The sequence below is a fragment of the Chroicocephalus ridibundus genome, chromosome 3 (genome assembly GCF_963924245.1).
Source record: "Chroicocephalus ridibundus chromosome 3, bChrRid1.1, whole genome shotgun sequence".
In the NCBI taxonomy this organism is placed as follows: domain Eukaryota; kingdom Metazoa; phylum Chordata; class Aves; order Charadriiformes; family Laridae; genus Chroicocephalus; species Chroicocephalus ridibundus.
The window spans coordinates 64697743-64715051 of NC_086286.1; the positions used below are offsets into that span (position 1 = coordinate 64697743).

The window sequence follows — 17309 nt, forward strand, 5'->3', positions numbered from 1 at the left end:
AGCTGTAGCAGTTTATCATAGGCCACAGCCTCTTTTGTACTATACAGTGCCACATAATGTTGGAGATTTGACTTTATTCAGAGGTCTTCCAACATCTGGAGTACAATGCTTGAGAGCAGAGTATTTTCAAGTAACTATTTTGTCCTTTTTTTCATAGTGATTTTAGATTCTGTATTGAATCTTAATTTCTGTATGAAGAGATGGGTCCGACTGTTGATTCTGGAAGTACAGCTTTTTACTTATGTGCCTTCTCTGCAAGCTGCTCCCAGGCCAAAACAGTGTTTGTGACGAAGATAGTTTTAGATGGTTTTGCTCCAAAGCAGGTGGTGGTGTTGTATTCCAGCTTGTGCTTATAAAGAAGACTTGAACCTGGAATTTTAGGTGTTAACTGTATTCATGTATCAGAAAAACAACATACTTGTATTTATTTCAACTGTTGCTGAACGAAATACCTGTTAAGAAGTAGTTTTCTAAATATAGTTTATATCCCCTTAGGTTGAAAAGCCCTCTGATTCTGCAAGTTCTCATAGAGGTGCCAAAGCAGATGGAAGGGTTGAAGACAAAGCACCTGCTAATGTCCCCACTAGTGCGGTATGCAAAGTGCACTTGGAAGGAGAGCGCGGTTGTCTGATACATGTGAAATTATATGTCTGTTTTGATTTGCAACAGCAATTGTATACGCATCCACTTGAACCCAGTTTTCTTAGGTCCAATATGTGCTTGAAATAGGCACGTGTGTGGTGAAGTTTTGCATCAGAAGGTGTTCATGATTAGCTTTATTATCGAGATAGAAAATTAAGATACTTGTAAGCGTTCAAAATTATGAAACAGAGCAAAACTTTTAGTGCGGAACTTGGTTAACGGCTTTTTTCTTAATGACATGACACATAATTACTGGGGGGGGAAGCATGCTCTGAAATGTTGTGTATTTGCAGTTATCAGTTGTACCATGGTGTTTCTGCTTGCACGGTTCTTTGTCAGTTTGTAGCAGCTTACTGCCCTTTCACCAGGGGGTAGGATAAGTTGTTTTTTTTCCAGACCATATAAGAATGCAGCTAGATGTCCATTGAAAAATATCTGATGGGTTGTAAATTCAGTTAGCCCAGTAACTGGCTTTAAGAATATGTCACACAAACAAATTTCCAGATTGTAATCCAAGTAAAATGGAGTTCCTGAGAATTAACAGGCTGTTTTCCCCTTCAGGGTAAAGGCACTACCCCACTTGCTCCACCACCAAAGCCTGTTCGCAGAAGATTAAAATCAGAAGATGAGCTAAGACCTGAAGCTGAGGAGCATACACAGAAAACAGGTGTCATAGCTGCTGTTCTTGCTTCACAGCCATCTATTCCTAGGTAACCCAAGAAGTGTATAAATACATCTGTTACTGGAAAGTTTACGTTTAAACAGCATACACGCTTTCTGTTCTAGGAGTTGCAAACAATTTCTGTGTGTTTTGAATTAGATTAAAAAATAAAAACCTTTAAACTGTTAAATTAAACGAGATCATCCTGAAGCCTCTACTACTGGTAGACCTTTTAGAGATATTGAACTGTGGAGTGTGAACTCTTTTTAACTTCTGCAAGTATGTTGGAAATAAGCGGTGGAAGTATTAAGGTGTAGTGATTAACTTTAAATAACGGTCACTGCGAACAGTCCAAAATGTGTAGTCTTTGTGTCCTAGCGTGAGATTAGACTGTTACGTTAGCCCTTTGAGGTAAATGAATGTGGTATGGTGTGTTGGGACTTCAGAAAGTTGATTATGACAAGTATTTCAAAATGTGTTGCTTGCTGTTTCTTTGAAACCAAGTATGTGTGGCTTCCATGCGAACAAGGTTAATCAAGCCAGGCAGAAGAGGGAAAATTAATAATGTAACAAGTTAAAAAAATTTGAAAAGAGGATTCTTCTCATTTAAAAAAGAGGAACTGTAAATGAGCGATTCAGCTAAGTGACAAAATGACTTATTACAATACTTTAATATATTCTCAGATCAGTGGGGAAAGACAAGAAGGCAATTCAGGCATCAATCAGACGTAACAAGGAAACCAACACTGTTTTGGCCAGACTGAATAGTGAACTGCAGCAGCAACTAAAGGTAATTCCATAATCTTTGTCTAAGAGAAGAGCCTGAGAGGGCAAGATGTTAGTAATGCACAGTAACAGGCATCTCTGCAAACCAATGATATGTATAGTAGAGGATATTGATATAAAATATTTAGTTGTTTTTGTAGATCACTGAATATACCTTTTTGTGGCAAGCTTTGTGAAATTACAACAAACACATTTTTCAATGTATTGATTTGCTTTCAGCTACACAACAATAGAAAAGCCAAAATCTTAACTTAATGTTAGTAATTTGAGGTAGCTGTTGTCATCATGGGATACCTTAAAAGCAGTATTGAGAAGAGCAGCTGAGGTGGCTTGCTTTTTTCTGAAGGAACAAGAAAACCTTCAAGTCTTAGTAAAATTACAGATATTTTTAAACAAATATAATAATCTGGAATGCAAAAATTGCAGCTTAATAAGAACAACAGTCATTTGTTCATTTAGGTCAGCTATTACTGTTTTGGATTTATCTGTAGGCACCATCTTAACATCTTTCTCTGGCTATCTTAGCTTTTACCTCTGTAATATTTCAGACTTTGTTTGAAAATATTATAGTTGGCTTTGCAGCTGGTTACAACTGTTTGGCTTTGGGTGATTTGAAAGATATGAAGGAAATACTAAATGGCTTCACCTTTGAGCAAGTATTGATTTTCATTGATGAGACATTGCTAGCTAGCCACTCTTCTATTCAAATTATGGGAAGAGTTCTCCAGATGCTAGAAAAAACTTAAATGTTAGTTCTCAAAACTGAAGCTGACCTTTACCGGTTTTGATCGCATGAGGAAATTTTTAATATTCATTCTCTCTCTGTGGACAGTCAGTAGAAAATCTTTCTTTTGTAGGATGTTCTTGAAGAGAGAATCTCCCTGGAAGTCCAACTGGAACAACTTCGACCCTTCTCTCACCTCTAAGCCTACTGCCGTTAACTGTGAATTTACTAATTTTGAAAGGGGTATTGGTTTAAAAGCCTATTTAAAGATCCATGCATCATCTAGCTCAGTGCACTCTATTCTACATTAAATGTTGTGGTTCTGTTTTGTCAATTTGTCCACTTTTGTATTTAAGTATTTTAATTTCAGTACAGAGAAAGAAAAAACTTTTTCCTGGAATGTGACACTGCCTCTCATATCATTTTCTGTGAGCATCCGTGATCTTTGTTGGACTTGAGTTTGCAGATTTTTGTCGCCAAAATTTCCAACTGGAATTTTTTAGTGGTTTCTTTTTTCCCGTTGAAACATCTTTGCAGAAGAGGATTGCTAATCAGTTGACTCTAAACTTCAAGCACGTAAACTTTTCTTTTGCTATGGCATTTGTCTTATTGTGCCAGAAAAGAGGAAAAACTAGTAATCTGTCATCAGCCAATGTTACTTCCCAAGCTGCCTTTCACAATTGGAAAGTTGTTCACAATTCTGGACGGCCTGCCTCTTTGCAATAAACCAACTTATTCAGGTTGACAGAGTTCTTGCAGGCTGTTTGCCACATCAACTGGATTTGATTTTGTGTTTTTGTTGCATACATTATAGAGTATGTAACCACAGATTGCCAGGTGTTCACATTTTGTCCATTCATGATCCTGATTCAGCCGCATGCATATAAAGATTTATGGTACAATTGGTAGTCTGTCAAACAGACCCTTTTCAGTCCTCTCTTTTGTGAAAAGAGTTGGGTGTAAATCCCCAACATATTAATTACACATTACCTAAGCACCACCTGTAACTGCATGTTTCACACATTACCTTTTAATAACAGATCACATCCACCAGTCTTCACTATAACAAATTGTATTGTCAAGTAATGTGTCAATACCTCTATGAACTTCTAATTCCCAGCAAAAAAAAAAAGTAAAAAATAAAAACCGAACAGTTTGCTTCTTAGGAATTCTGGGGTACCTTCTGTCATCTTGTTTCCAGGCCTTATTTCTCTGGCATATAGACAGGCTTCACTATTAACAGAGTTCCCTGAGTGTATCCTGCTATTCAGGTTGATGTACTGTATTAGGATTTGTTGTATATTGTATGATACACACCTTTTGATCTCATATGTAAATTTGCATTAATTGCTGACTAACAGCAGATATTCTATTTAATGGCTTCTTCTGGCTGTGGGATCATAGATGTTTAACTGCATGGATGTATCTCTGCAGAATCAGAACTAGCAATTGTGTGATTTTTACACCAATAAAACAGCACAATATTTTAATTTTGTTGATTCATCTTTACCTGGGAATTGAAACTAATTCAAACAGGAGGGAGGGTTTTATTACAGATCCAAAGGGAATTTTTGTCATTTTGTGGCATGTGTGAGAACAGTTGATCATAATCCCTTGACCATTTTCTTCCCTCATTTTTTAGCTGTTGGTCAGAAGTGATCAAATTCTCATGGTAATCTGTGGCTATACTCCTTTTGTATCCTCCTATAAGTAAATTTAATATAGTTGTAACTTCTAAAAAGTGAATGTTAAGTACTGACTTGTGTCAAAGAAATGTATAGTTCTTTAATCTTCATTTCTAGTTTGATTTCCTTGAGAGTACCTTTCCAATTAAAACTAAATGGATCGCCTGTTAGCAGTCCTTATCTTCACTGTCTGTCTTCTGTGCTTAAATGAAATTCCTGTAACATCTGCTTTCCTTACAAAAGTATAGCTCAAGTCAGATTTTTCTGCTGGATATGCTGTTTGTTACAGTGAAAAAGGAAGTATTTCTCTTTTTGGTTATCTTATACAGACTGCATAATTATGGTTAATTTTTATTACTATAACTATTCCAAGATTTTTTCAAATGTCATGGAAGTGTTGCAGGCAGCTTATGTATATAATCCAAAGCAAGATTCCCTGGTATGAAAGACATGAATGTCATAGCTGCGTGAAAGACAGTACTTTCTATTTGCATGTAAAGGGATTAAGAAATGATAGCTAAATGGGCAAATGGTTACATATAAATTACATTTCAACTATGTCTTGCCAGTTGGTAGATAAAGTGCAAGGCTTTGACTTAAAAAAATAAGGCATAACTAGGAAAATGCAAAAAAAACCCAAACAAAACCAAACCTAAAAACCTTGAAGTTGATGGACTAATCTCTTCTATTATAACTGCCAAGTAGCAAGAACTGTATTTAAAAAAGTGGGAAAAGTGGATCACTTACTGTAGTCAAAGAATGTTAATTTCAAACCAACTGTATCTTGTCCATAGTTTATTTTAAAGTTAAAAATACATTTTTAAAATAGAACTATTTTCATATTAATATTTAAGTATTAAGCCTATGTTTATAGCCACAGGATTCTTAAATCAGAATCTAACATTTTAAGCTTAAATGTAAAAAGCCTTTTACATTTAAATGTGACGTGTACATATGAATTTCTGTAACATCCATATCTTTCTAGTAGAGTGACAAGTTAGTGTCTCAAGTGAAGAACTTAGGCAACCTGAACATTTTTGTGTCTTGCCAACAAGTCTGTTTTTAAGAATTCGTATGGGTTACTTTTAATGCATCATTCAGTGCGTTTTAAACCAGTTTTTCATGATCAGAAGAGCTTCTAACTGAAAAATTACTTATGTCTTAAGAACATCACTGCCAATGATGTTCAGAAGTTACCTCACTTAGTAATGTAACCCAACTTTGATCCCTTATAAAGTTATTTCTGTCTTTTCCATTTGTTTGATCTTGATCCGGTTACTGGATGCATTATTTTTTACAAACTTAGATTGTAAGCTCTTTGGGGCAAGGAATTATGTACTGTACGAGAGGCGTGCTTTCCATATTGCAAGTATAAATGTAGACTACTAAATAGTATGGAGTATGATTCATGTACCCAGCTAGGATGGATGGACGGCTCCATGCATTTCTAAAACACCTGCAAAATGTGTTTCTTTGGACTTTATGATTGGAGGAGTGGCTCTTTTCTCGTCGCATTTGCGTTTCCTTTGTTTCTCCTACTAATGTGCCTCTTTCTTCATTCCACCTGCTTTGGAGTTGTTTTTTTCTCCATTCATTGCCTGTCTTTGGACTGCAGAGATTTCCAAAATGCAAAGGTAAAAAAGCTGAAAAGCCACTTTTTTTGAGCAGCATTTTAAGTCTACCCAATGTAAGCTAGTATTTTCAAGTTTTTTGTATTTCACATGCCCCTCATTTTACTTGCAATTGTACATGAACTAGAGGATCTCTTATTCCTGAAAATGTCTTATGTGGGATAAACAAAGTTGAGGTTATAAAAACTTAAAACTAAAGAAAATAAATTTGCAGCATTGTTTCTTGTGTGAGATGTCTCTGTCCCTTATGGATGGGGTGTGCTGTGTGTGCTCTACATTTAGGGCCAAGTTGACTTACTCTCCTGGGTTCAGCTATGCACAGGTTTTGTCTCTAAATGCAGCTTTATGGATGACCTAGTCTGAATCACTTTCATAAAAAAACAAAATAAAAAATTCACTTTCTCCTGACTCATTCTAGTCTTAGTTTCTAGCAGAATGTAGTTTCACGAAATGGTAATATGTTACAAAAACACGTTACTCCCAAGTGAGTAATAACAATGCAATTCTTACTCTCTGTGGAAGATTAAAAAAATAACTTGTCTATTTTAAACATATTTGCATGCTTAAGTTGCTTAAATATTTTACAAAGCAATCCCTGTGCAGTTGAGTATTCAGCTATACTCCCCAAAGTTCCATTTTTTGAGACCTACAACTTAATTTCATAAGCAGAATTCCAGCATGTTTTTCCATGCATATTGATGTATTAATCATTTATAATACAGCTCTCTAGAAGAAAAGGCATGGAAACCAAAGACTTTATTCTGTAATAACAAAAAAAAAAATTAAATGTTACATTATTTTAAGTCTTTCAAAACAACTAACTATTGGTTGTACGAAAATGTCTATATACTAATAACCAAATGAGACTACAGTGTTGTCCTGATAATTAGTACCCAAGCAAAATATGAACTTTTTCTTTTTCACAGGAGTCTTCAAATTAATTGCTTGTCTAAATTCAGTTATGGGTTTGGGGGGAGGGTTTAATACTGTGTAATTTTCTTTCAGAAATATTTCTTTAAATTAGCAAAATGGGTTTTAAAGGTGCAATTCCTGCTTTAAATGTAGATTGTACACTTACTGTACCTGAACAGTACACTGCTGATCGTACATAATTGTACCTGGCTGTACACTCGTTCTGTACTCCAAAGTGATGTTACAGTACTCTTTTGCAGCTTACTGATATATAGGTATTCCATCTCTTGCATTTAAGTTATGTCAGAAACAGCCCTTGTTTCATTATAATACTCAAAAATTCAGAAATGTAGCTCTACAAAATACTAAGTTTGTGGTCTCACAGCTGATATCCAAAGTTTTAAGAAGACTATTAGTACTATTTGTCACATTTGACAGCATGCTGTAGTATGGAAAGCTACATTAATTCTCTTCCATCTCTGGTAGAATATGTTCTTGATGCCTTCACTCTTACAGATATGAAGAATGCATCTAATCTGGAATCAGTTGAAATTACCCTGTTTTGACTGGTCTTGATTAAACGTGACAATAAACAAAACAAAACATCATAAGTAGTGAAAGCAATTTAAACTGACATTCCAGGGTATATTGATGAAAACCCAAATTCTAGCAATACTGCTGTTGAATCTTACATGACTGGAGTATCTGTTTCTCAGTCTACTGAGGAGCTCACAGAGAGAGCGATGCATCCTGCTCTAACAATGCAGGTAAACTCTTTGATAGATCCCATGTAGCAGCAACAGTGGCTTCTGCTTTCTGTTATCTAACTTCAGAGGTCTAACTGTGTTTCTCTCTCTGGCTCAAAAAAGACTGCATTGAAACTGACAGAAGAGGGTATGGTCCACGGGGTGGAAGAAGTTAAATGTAAGAAAAAAAGCAGCACTTTGAAGCGAGAATGTCTCCTGCAAGGAGCCTGTTGTTTTTGGTATCCAGTTGAAAGGCAAATCGGAAAGAATGCCATTTGAAAGACAGTTGCATTATTGAGAAAGGAGGCACTAAAATCAGAGATTCGCCCTGACACGCAGCTGAGGGAGCGGGAAGCAGAATAAGCATTTCAGCAGTTGCTGCAAACACTTGTGTATGTGAACACTTGTTAGGGGCTTCTGAAGGTCTGGCGTATGTGATCGGCTGTGTCAGACTTGGCGAAAAGGTAGGTATGGCAGGTGGCTTCAGCAACGTGTGCTTTTTCAGCAGAAGTCAAAGGAAATACTTTGGGAAGCCCTATGGTAGCTTAGGAGCGTGTTTCATTAGTACAAAGTGCTGTTGTGCCTTACTTTGCAGATCTTGAACTGATACAGAGCTTGAGTTCAGTCTGACAATACTGTATGTATTTCAAGCAAAATATTATGAAAGTTGTTTATAGGAAGTTGTAATTCAGTGTATTCTATCACAAAATGCAGAAGTGATACGCCTCCAACTTTGACTTTTTTTTATTTCCTGTTATGTATCCCTGCCCTTGGAAGAAGAGTGCTGCGATTTCCAACAAACCCCTTTCCTAGAGCTTCTGTGCCATTGTCCTTCACTGCCATCGTGAAGGAAATCAGTCACCTCCTTTCTGATCAGAAGGAATGAAGAGGTCATAGAAGAATCAAGAGGTCCTTTTGCAGTAGAAGGGTACTTAAAAGGAATATATTCCTTGGTTTGCTCTGCACTTTGGGGATAAAGTAGTGTCGAAGCAAGAAAATTCCTGTGGAAAAGCAGTATTAATTCACATGTCATTTTATCAAAATTAAGAGGCTAACTATTTTGATGGATTTTATGGTTTCCACCAAGTTGCTTCCATAGGTGGACTCGCTAATCAAGAAACACGCTAAAATTTGTAATCCCTTAGAACTTTTAGTGCCAAAAGTATCAAATGTTATTTTCTGAATGTTTGGGGGGTTTTTTATCCTTTTCTTTTGTAGCCTTTTCAGACAATGGAATCTTTTGAAGTTTTCAGACTTCCTCATTGCAAATAGCTATGCATGTAGAATAGCAGAAAAAATTTTGTTCTACTTGTGGGGAAAAAAAATTGTATCCATTTAAAGCCGTGATTGAAGTGGGGTTGCATTTCAACTGTCACAACTCAAGACTGTCCTGATCTGAATTAATACAGGGTGACTACTACCAAAAATTGAACTGAAAATAGATATGATGTTGATTCCAATCTAGAATTTTGGATTTCAATTTTTGATAAAGAGGGATTGTGATGTTCACGTATTATTTTATATTTGTGTCCTCACACTTTAAAACCACCAGTAAAGATAAAAGAAAAATGGGGGCAAATAGATTGAACGCTGGATCCAAAGGAAGCCTGCAGCTGTGTGTGTCAGTAGGTATAGATGTAGTGCTATTGTCCAACCCAGGTACTTGATACCGTGTGCTTAATTATAAGTCTGAATGCGTGTTTAAATTAGGTAGGAACAGGGTTGAGATTTGCAGTGATAGGCTCTTGTGTAATAGCATTCGACTTTATGCTGCATCCGCATGTTTGGATGATCGAGGTGGTAATTTCAAAATTAATTTACTGCGGGAGCCTTTCAGTAAATTACGTGAATTTCTGTGTACTCCTCTCTTGGGCATATAAATTTACCAGTAGACACGTGAAATCCTGCATGCAGCTTGCTTTCTCAGCAAACCCGTATTTTAAGTGCATTCCTGAAACCTTAAGGTGAAAGTACAGCCTGATGCAAACTCATAGTAGTACAGTACGTCTAACTGCTGTGAAGTTGCATAAAGGTAACACTCTTAGTACAAAATTCATTCTTGTGTCATGTGGATTTGCAATCTGCTTGTAGTTGTCTTTAGAAATTTTCAGTTCTGACGTGGGATCCTGTGGGATCAAACCTTCGTTCAAATGAACTCTTCTATCCAACAAGCTGCAAGAAGTTCCTTTTCATTTCCAGCATGATAAATGCGGACTTCCCGCTGTCGATCTCGACTTCACCCTGCAAACTGCTGAGTCTGCAGGATAAAGCATGTTCCTGAAGAAGTTTGTACGTGTTTGAGATGGTAGACTGAAATTAATAATTTGCTTAAGGTCTGGGCTGACTTCACTCTGGAAATGCTTCTGTGAGAATATTTGAAACCTAGGTTTCAAATGAAAACAAAAGAAATTGTTATCCTGTAAAATATAAGCCAAGTTATTTAGCGTTTTTTAACTTTTTTAAACTAATTTTACTAACCTAAAACTACTTCTAGGCTACTTTGTCTTTCTAGACTGGCGCTTAACGTATGTCTGTAGTGTAAGACTATTCTTTTTTATTCTTGAGTTAGGAACTAACCCAGTGAGAGGTTTCTGGGTTTGTTGTTAAGATCCTTAAGATCTCTATAAATTCAAGACACTTTATAAACGTACAGCTTTGATCTCAGACCTTGTTTGATTTGGTAGCCTATTCAGCCCCTTATTACTGCTCGGAAAGTATTAAGGTGTTTACAACTTTTAGCCTGTACAAAGTAAGAAAAACACTTTTTCTCAGCTAGGCAGCATATTCTTTCATGTACAACCAGCGAAAGCTGAAGCAGGTCTGCCAAGGTTACATTTTGAACTGGCTGTATTGCCAACGTTTAAAACTAAAATACAAAATGCTTACTTTTTTCTTGTAGTTTCTGGGGGGGGGTTTATTTTATATTAGATTAGATTGAAAATCCTGATACAGAAATGTAAATGATTTTTATTAGTTGCTATGGTAGTCTGAATGGTCTAACGTACCCCTATTTTCTTTCACAGGTGCCTTGCCATTTTAAGGGTTCCATATAAATGTTTCTTGTATTGGCACACGCTTAACTGTTAGACTGCAATCGTTCTGGTGCTTTGAAATTTTCAGTCATTTTGGTATTTTGGCTTTTGTCTTAGTGCTGCTGCATTGATCAGGGTGGTCAGGTTATTTGCAGCGTACTCTTTTTCTTTCATTCGCTCTGGTCCCAGTCTGCCAGTTCGTGGGAAAGCTTGGTTTGTTCTTGGTTGTTGCCTGCTCGGGGTTTTGTTGCTTTAATACTGTTAAAGACCTGTATGTTGGAGGTCTCATACTAATCTTGGTATTTCTAAATAGGAGGGGGGAAATTATGATCTATTGCAGTGGTTAACTTTTTAAGATTCAAAACTTAGATCTAACATCAGCTACTAGAAATGTCATATGGAGGATTTTGGGGTTAGAATGGAGAGATTTACAGCTCTCGTGGAAGCGTGCCGCAAGTCTCTGTGTAAAGCCTTATTGCAGCGAAGTTCAGCACTAACACGGAAATGTGCTGTGTCAGGTCTCATTGCAGAATCAGAGCCGTCGTTGTCTCTGAAACACAAAAGCTTTTGACTGGCGTTATCTTTTGCTGCTACAGATTATCCTTAAAGAAAAGAAAAACAACAACCTGCCAGCGACAGGGGTGTGAAAAGCCAGGGGTGTGAGCAAAACTGGCTCCCAGCTCGGTGCAGCGCCCCAGGCAGCGCGACAGCTTCCAGTCGCGTGAGATCAGGGATACTGCCTCGGCTGTGCTTTTCAGCAGATTCTTGCTCGCCGCTCGTAGTTGCTAGGGCACGCGTAGTTGTAAGATCCTGCTACCAGAGAAGATCCCTTGAACATTAGCATGACTTCGGATGCTGCATTCCATGGAAACCTCCACAGCTTCTGGTGTTTGCACGTAGCTCTTCTCGCTCGTGAGCAGCTCCCTGGCAAGCTTGCTTCGTGTGTCTGCCGTGTCCGTGCCCTAAAATCAGAGTTCATTGTTTCAGACAGCAACTTCATATTGAAGGTCTGTCACTGGTGGAGGTTTAGGACAGTAAATGAAAGGGATAATAGACAGTTGCTTTACACAGCTTGAGAAGAAAAAGATTGTATTTTTTTTAGACACTTACGTAGTTGTAAAACAGAAGGGTGATGGCCACATAGTTGAAAAGCTGTCCTGTAGTTAGTCAGATACAATTATTCCTTTAATGCAGAGATCCTGAAAAAAAAACCTTGTGTTCTTTACTAAGTAAATACCAGGGCAGCCTGTCAAATCAACAGCCTAAACTTGAGTTTAAAACTGTGTAGCAGCCCTGGCCATCAGTCAAATATTTTTATTAAAACATTTGAAATTTTATTCTAGGGTAGATCAGAAGTTATAGTGAAAGATATCGTGCTAATAGTGTTTGAAGAAAGACGTATTTTCTGTATTCCTGCATGGAGCAGGACTTCACTCTGCAGCTGAATAAAATTTTGGTGCTGTGAACTCAGTAGTGTTAAATTTCTGTAGTGTTGGGCACTAACAGCTAAAATGCAGCAACATCCCAGGTTTCACTTTGTTCTGATGACGGTTTAAACAATGGAATGATTCTAAAATATTCCTTTTTTTTTTTCTGCTCTGGAATATCTATAGATGTTTTTTCTTTTGATCAAAGGACAAGAACATCTTGAGAATTGAATTCAAAGAAAGGATCATTTGTTGTCAAAAGTACACAAATCAAAATTACGCATTCATTGAGGCATTCAGCTCTGAATTCTGCTTACAAATTCCAAAATAAAAATGGTCTCTAGGCACCTGCTTAGCAAAAAGTAGCAGTTGCTACAGAAATACTGGTATGTGCGTTTCTGTCTGTTTTCTTGGTCATGTTTTTCTTTTAGAATTTATATAGTAAGCTGTAGCTTAAAAAGATAAAGAAAACGATGTAAAATAATTTTACTCCTTATAGCCTATATCTGGTGATTTACATGTCGTTCTTATTCATCCTGCAGCTAGTCCCGTGATTCAGAGATATCTTATTTTCTGTGATATGTTTTGAGAATTATATGGAAACCTTTTTGCATTTGAGTAGGAAATACATGGTTTAAAGTATTTACTTGCATTAAGCTTTTAAAATTACTCATCGGTCTAGCTACTACTATAGTTTCTGCCAACCTATTTGACTGACAGAAGCCTTAACTACATATGTGTTACAATGATTATGATTATAATGATTACAGTAAAAGCTTTTGAAGTAAGTATTAGGAATGAAATCAAACTTCCTGCAGTAACAAACTCCTGAGAAAATGCTTTTACAGGCTCTGCGTCCCCAGCCGTAAGTGTCTGAATTCATCCTGCGTGACGGATTTTAGTTACAAAGCGGCAAACGTGGCTCACGTATCCTCATGCCTCTCTTTCTTGTAAGAGCCCAGCGGCAACCTGCGTTTCTCTTGGGCGCCGCTCCAATCTGAGCAGTGTTTGTCCGACAGGGGTGCGAATGGTGAGCCGGGAAACCTTGATTTCACCTAAAGCAGAGGAGGCTAAAGCCCAAGAACTGAGGGGCGGGAGGATTCAGTGAGCAGCTGGCCTCCGGGTACGCCGTAGGCATGGGCCAAGTCACGCTCCCCGCAGGGAGAATTTGTCAGCTCTGTGTATATAGTAACTGTGTAGTAGCGGGGGGAGGAAATACGAGTTGGTTTTCCTCTTTAGTAGCCAACAATAACGTAACTGCTTTATCCCCGAATGAGTCGATGTGACACTTAGTTGAATTAATCGTGCAGTCCTTATCCCCTACTGTATGTGGTGACTTCTACGTGCTGTTTGTGTTGAAGAGCTCATAAAATTTAGCTGAGCTCATAAAATTTAGCTGTGCTCATCCATTTCTTTATCTATTTGCATGTGTTAAAAGCGCTTGGTGAGGCTTTAACAACTTGCGGATTCCTAGTCCAAACTAAAAGGAAATGAGCTAAATCGTAAGTAAGAGCTAAGCTAGTAACACTATTCTCTTCAAAAAAAAATGTTCCATATTAATAGTCAGACGCTGTTTATTTTGGGACTTGGAAAAATAACGCATTTCAAGTGATAGTTTAACTAGGCAAAAGCAGACAATGCAAAACTGTTTTATAAAGCTGGTTTCAGATGAAAATTACAGATCAAGCTAAAAATTATCAAAACTAAACTCTTTAGAGAACCAAGTGGCATTATAGGCATCTGCAGTTATTTCAGAATCTGAGGCTTGCTTAAACAAATCTTAAAGTACACTGTTATTGCGGGAAGTTAGTATTTATTGTATTAAATGGGGTTGGCCTTAATTCCTTAGCAAGTGTCATGTGAAGTGTGTCACTGGTTTGTTGTTTTGGGGTTTGTTTTTTTTTTTTTTTTCAAAACCTAGCTGAGGAGGATCATTAGGAGAAATATTAAATTAAAACTGATTTTCTTGGATGTAAATCATGAACTGCAACTTTAATTTTTATTGTTCTTCAGGATCCAGACGTCATACACTTAGCCTGGGAACAAGACCGTCAATCGAAGCATATGCCTGGAGTACGCCATTCGCTGGGGAGCAGACAGATGCCTTTTGGAACGTTTAATTATTTTGGTAGTTTTAACAGGAAAAATCTGAGTTTGCTTGCCCAGGAATTCAGGCTCAGTTTTACTTCAGGCCTTTTGTACAGAAAGGGGGTGAGAATTGCCAGGTGAGAATCCCTTGCTCTCTTGTCTCTCAGCCCTAGCGCCGCTCTGGCTGGAGCGGTGGCCTTTGTACTTGGTCAGTCTTTTACACGCTGACCTTCTGACCAGAAGAAAAAACTTTTGGCAGCTACTCATCGGAAGAGACTGCTCGTAATGGTTCCGGTCTAGGGAGAAGAAGAGAGGGAATGCCGTGGTATCAGTGCCAGGGACAATCATCTAGCTAAACATTGCGTAAATATGTATAGCACAACAAAATTGTTAGTGTGAGAACAGATTTGAAATAACTAAGCGATTTTTTTTTTCCTCCAGGTATTAAGAAATACTGTTTTACTTGTATCAGTTTTATCTGACCACGTTCAATTAACCCCTCACTCGCATCTGTTCCAGCTCTGGCCGAGTGTCATTCACTGCCCGTCAGCAGCAGGCAGGTGTTCCACCACTTCCAGGAACGCGGGGACTCGCCTCACACAGCAGTTGCTTTGGAAGACGAATGCCATAACCACAAACATCCCCCCTTCCTCCTTCTTTCCCTGAGCTTGTGCTGCTCAGGTTGGGAATATCCCTTTGGTCAGTTGGGGTGGGCGCTCCTGGCTCTGTCCTCTCCCAGCTTTTTGCCCATCCCCAGCCTACTCGCCAGGGGATGCCTTTGTCACCTACTCCGCGTTTTCCATTGCAGTGCTGCAGTGGCACCGCTTTCCCTGTGCCTGCTTTGCGCTGCGCGTTGGCTGGTACTTCTGGGAAGTCAGCAGAGGATTTGGTATGTACGCATTCATACGGAGGATTCTGTCTTCTTTTTATAGCGAGTGAAGAGGGCGGTGATAATAAAGCCCATGTTTTGTGATGACGATAGCCAGATTGCTCAAGGCATAGATCACTGAGAGTGAACTTAGTTATTTGTAATTAAAAAGGAGTGAATTAAATTAAATGAATTAAAACGGAAGTATTGCTGGCTAAAACGTGCGTGTTAGTAATCCTAACCAGTCTCTGAACTCAGAACTGGTTCCTGTGTGTGACATTTGACACACAGCACCAGATTTGATGGCATGAGGAGCGATGAGACGCAAGTGTGTTTAGAAGAAACAACTCAAAGACGCAGTAAGGCTGCTTGTGTCCTTGTGTGCTTTGGGATAGCCTAGGACAAATTTGTCTGCCGTCTTCATTTTCAAGAAGGGAGCTCTGTCCCCAGTTCCCTGCGATGGGTAACCTCTGAGCAGCTCCTGTCTTTTTAGAAAAAAGTACCCTCAAAGCACCTGTTACGCCCACAGCAGTCGGGATTTATACAAGGGAATGGCTGGGGGAATTACCCGTGTGAAAACAGGAGTTTTGATTTCTCGTAAGAGGGTGTTTCACCACCCTCACCGTAAAAAAAAATTCTTCCTACTACCTAGTCTAAATCTTCCCTCTTTTAGTTTAAAGCCATTAGTCCTTAGCAACAAGCCCTGATAAAGAGTCCCTCCCCATCTTTCCTGTAGCCCCCTTTAGGTACTGGAAGGCTGCTATAAGGTCTCCTCAGAGCCTTCTCTTCTCCAGGCTGAACAACCCCAACTCTCTCAGCCTGTCCTCACAGCAGAGGGGCTCCATCATCTTCCTAGTCCTCCTCTGGGCCTGCTCCAACAGGTCCATGTCCTTCTTGTGTTGGGGTCCCCAGCACGGGACATGGCACTCCAGGTGGGATCTCACGAGAGCAGAGCAGAGGGGCAGAATCGACTCCCTCAACCTGCTGGCCACCTCTTTTCCACATCTTCTCTAAGACACTTTCCTTTCCTATTAGTTTTTCTTCCTGACTTTTATTTTCTCTTTTTTGTTCATTGAGATTCCACAGATGTCTCTTGGAGTGAGGTAATCTACATCAGTGACGCAGGAAAGAGCCGTCGTCTTTCAAACACTGTATCCCTTTATCAGTGTGAGTTCAGGCCAGGAAATACTCAATGTCAATACACTTTTATCTCCATAAACAACTCTTCAGGAAACAGGATAACAGAGAAGCTCATTTTATGCAGCCACTTAGGTACTTTTATAATTACAGGACTCTCCACAAATACGTTATAGTATTTTTTTTTTTCTTTTCCTGCAAGAGCCTAGAAATGCGATTAGTTTATTACCACCTAAAGAGAAGCTCAGTCTCGCAAAGATGTTGCTACAAAATTTTCTTGTATGAATCCAAAAGATAATGAGCGTGTGCTATTAATGGATTGTGTAAAAGACGCAAATGTGTATCCAGGAGGAGATAAAAGAATTTTAATTTCCTAATTATTTGCAATTAGTGCATTCTTTGTGACTTGCAATTGCCTGTGGGCTTAAGATGGTTGAAGAAAAAGGTGCTAATTCTTGTATAACTCTAAACAGCTGCTTGAGAAAGGTATTTGTTTGTCTCCATATTTTGAATTGTACCTATGTGTTATTTACTTGCATAAATTGCTGCAAAAATGATCAAGACACCTGCCAGCCCACACGATCATAAATCACTTGAAATGTGTTTGAAGTTGTAAGCCTAAGCAGATTTAGATAACGGAGACCAAAAAGGAAAAAGAATTCTCTTTGTTGTAGAATAGCTTAAGCTATGAAAACTGCTGGTTAAAAGTATGTTTTGGGACCACTACGCGTTACAACGCTGCAATATACAGCGCTGGCAACAAGCTGCTCCTGAGGGTACAGCGCTCCTCCTGAATCAAAGTGAGCTGCAGGAATGTCATTTTCCTTGTATTAACCAGCTCTGCTGGTGACCTCTGCCACCGAAACTGGCCTGGCACCTTTACACACCTTGAGGCGTGAGGCTAAAACGTGATGCTTTTTTTTGCTTGATGTGCAGAAGTCTGCATGGAAATAAGGCCATAGTGCTTACA

At 38.5% G+C, this 17309-nt stretch overlaps 1 protein-coding gene across 12 annotated transcripts in view; it reads left to right on the forward strand.

The window, feature by feature from the left end:
* The window catches only part of REPS1 (RALBP1 associated Eps domain containing 1), a 63743-nt gene extending 59440 nt beyond the window's left edge, over window positions 1–4303 (forward strand). For 11 of the 12 annotated variants that reach the window (XM_063329466.1, XM_063329468.1, XM_063329467.1 and 8 more), the window contains 4 exons: window positions 496–591; window positions 1204–1352; window positions 1988–2093; window positions 2947–4303. In XM_063329466.1, coding sequence (XP_063185536.1) covers window positions 496–591; window positions 1204–1352; window positions 1988–2093; window positions 2947–3015 — 420 coding nt within the window. In that variant the 3' untranslated portion in view covers window positions 3016–4303. The remainder of the gene's footprint in view (window positions 1–495; window positions 592–1203; window positions 1353–1987; window positions 2094–2946) is intronic. The other variant, XM_063329478.1, reaches the window with a different exon arrangement.
* Window positions 4304–17309: the final 13006 nt, after the last annotated feature.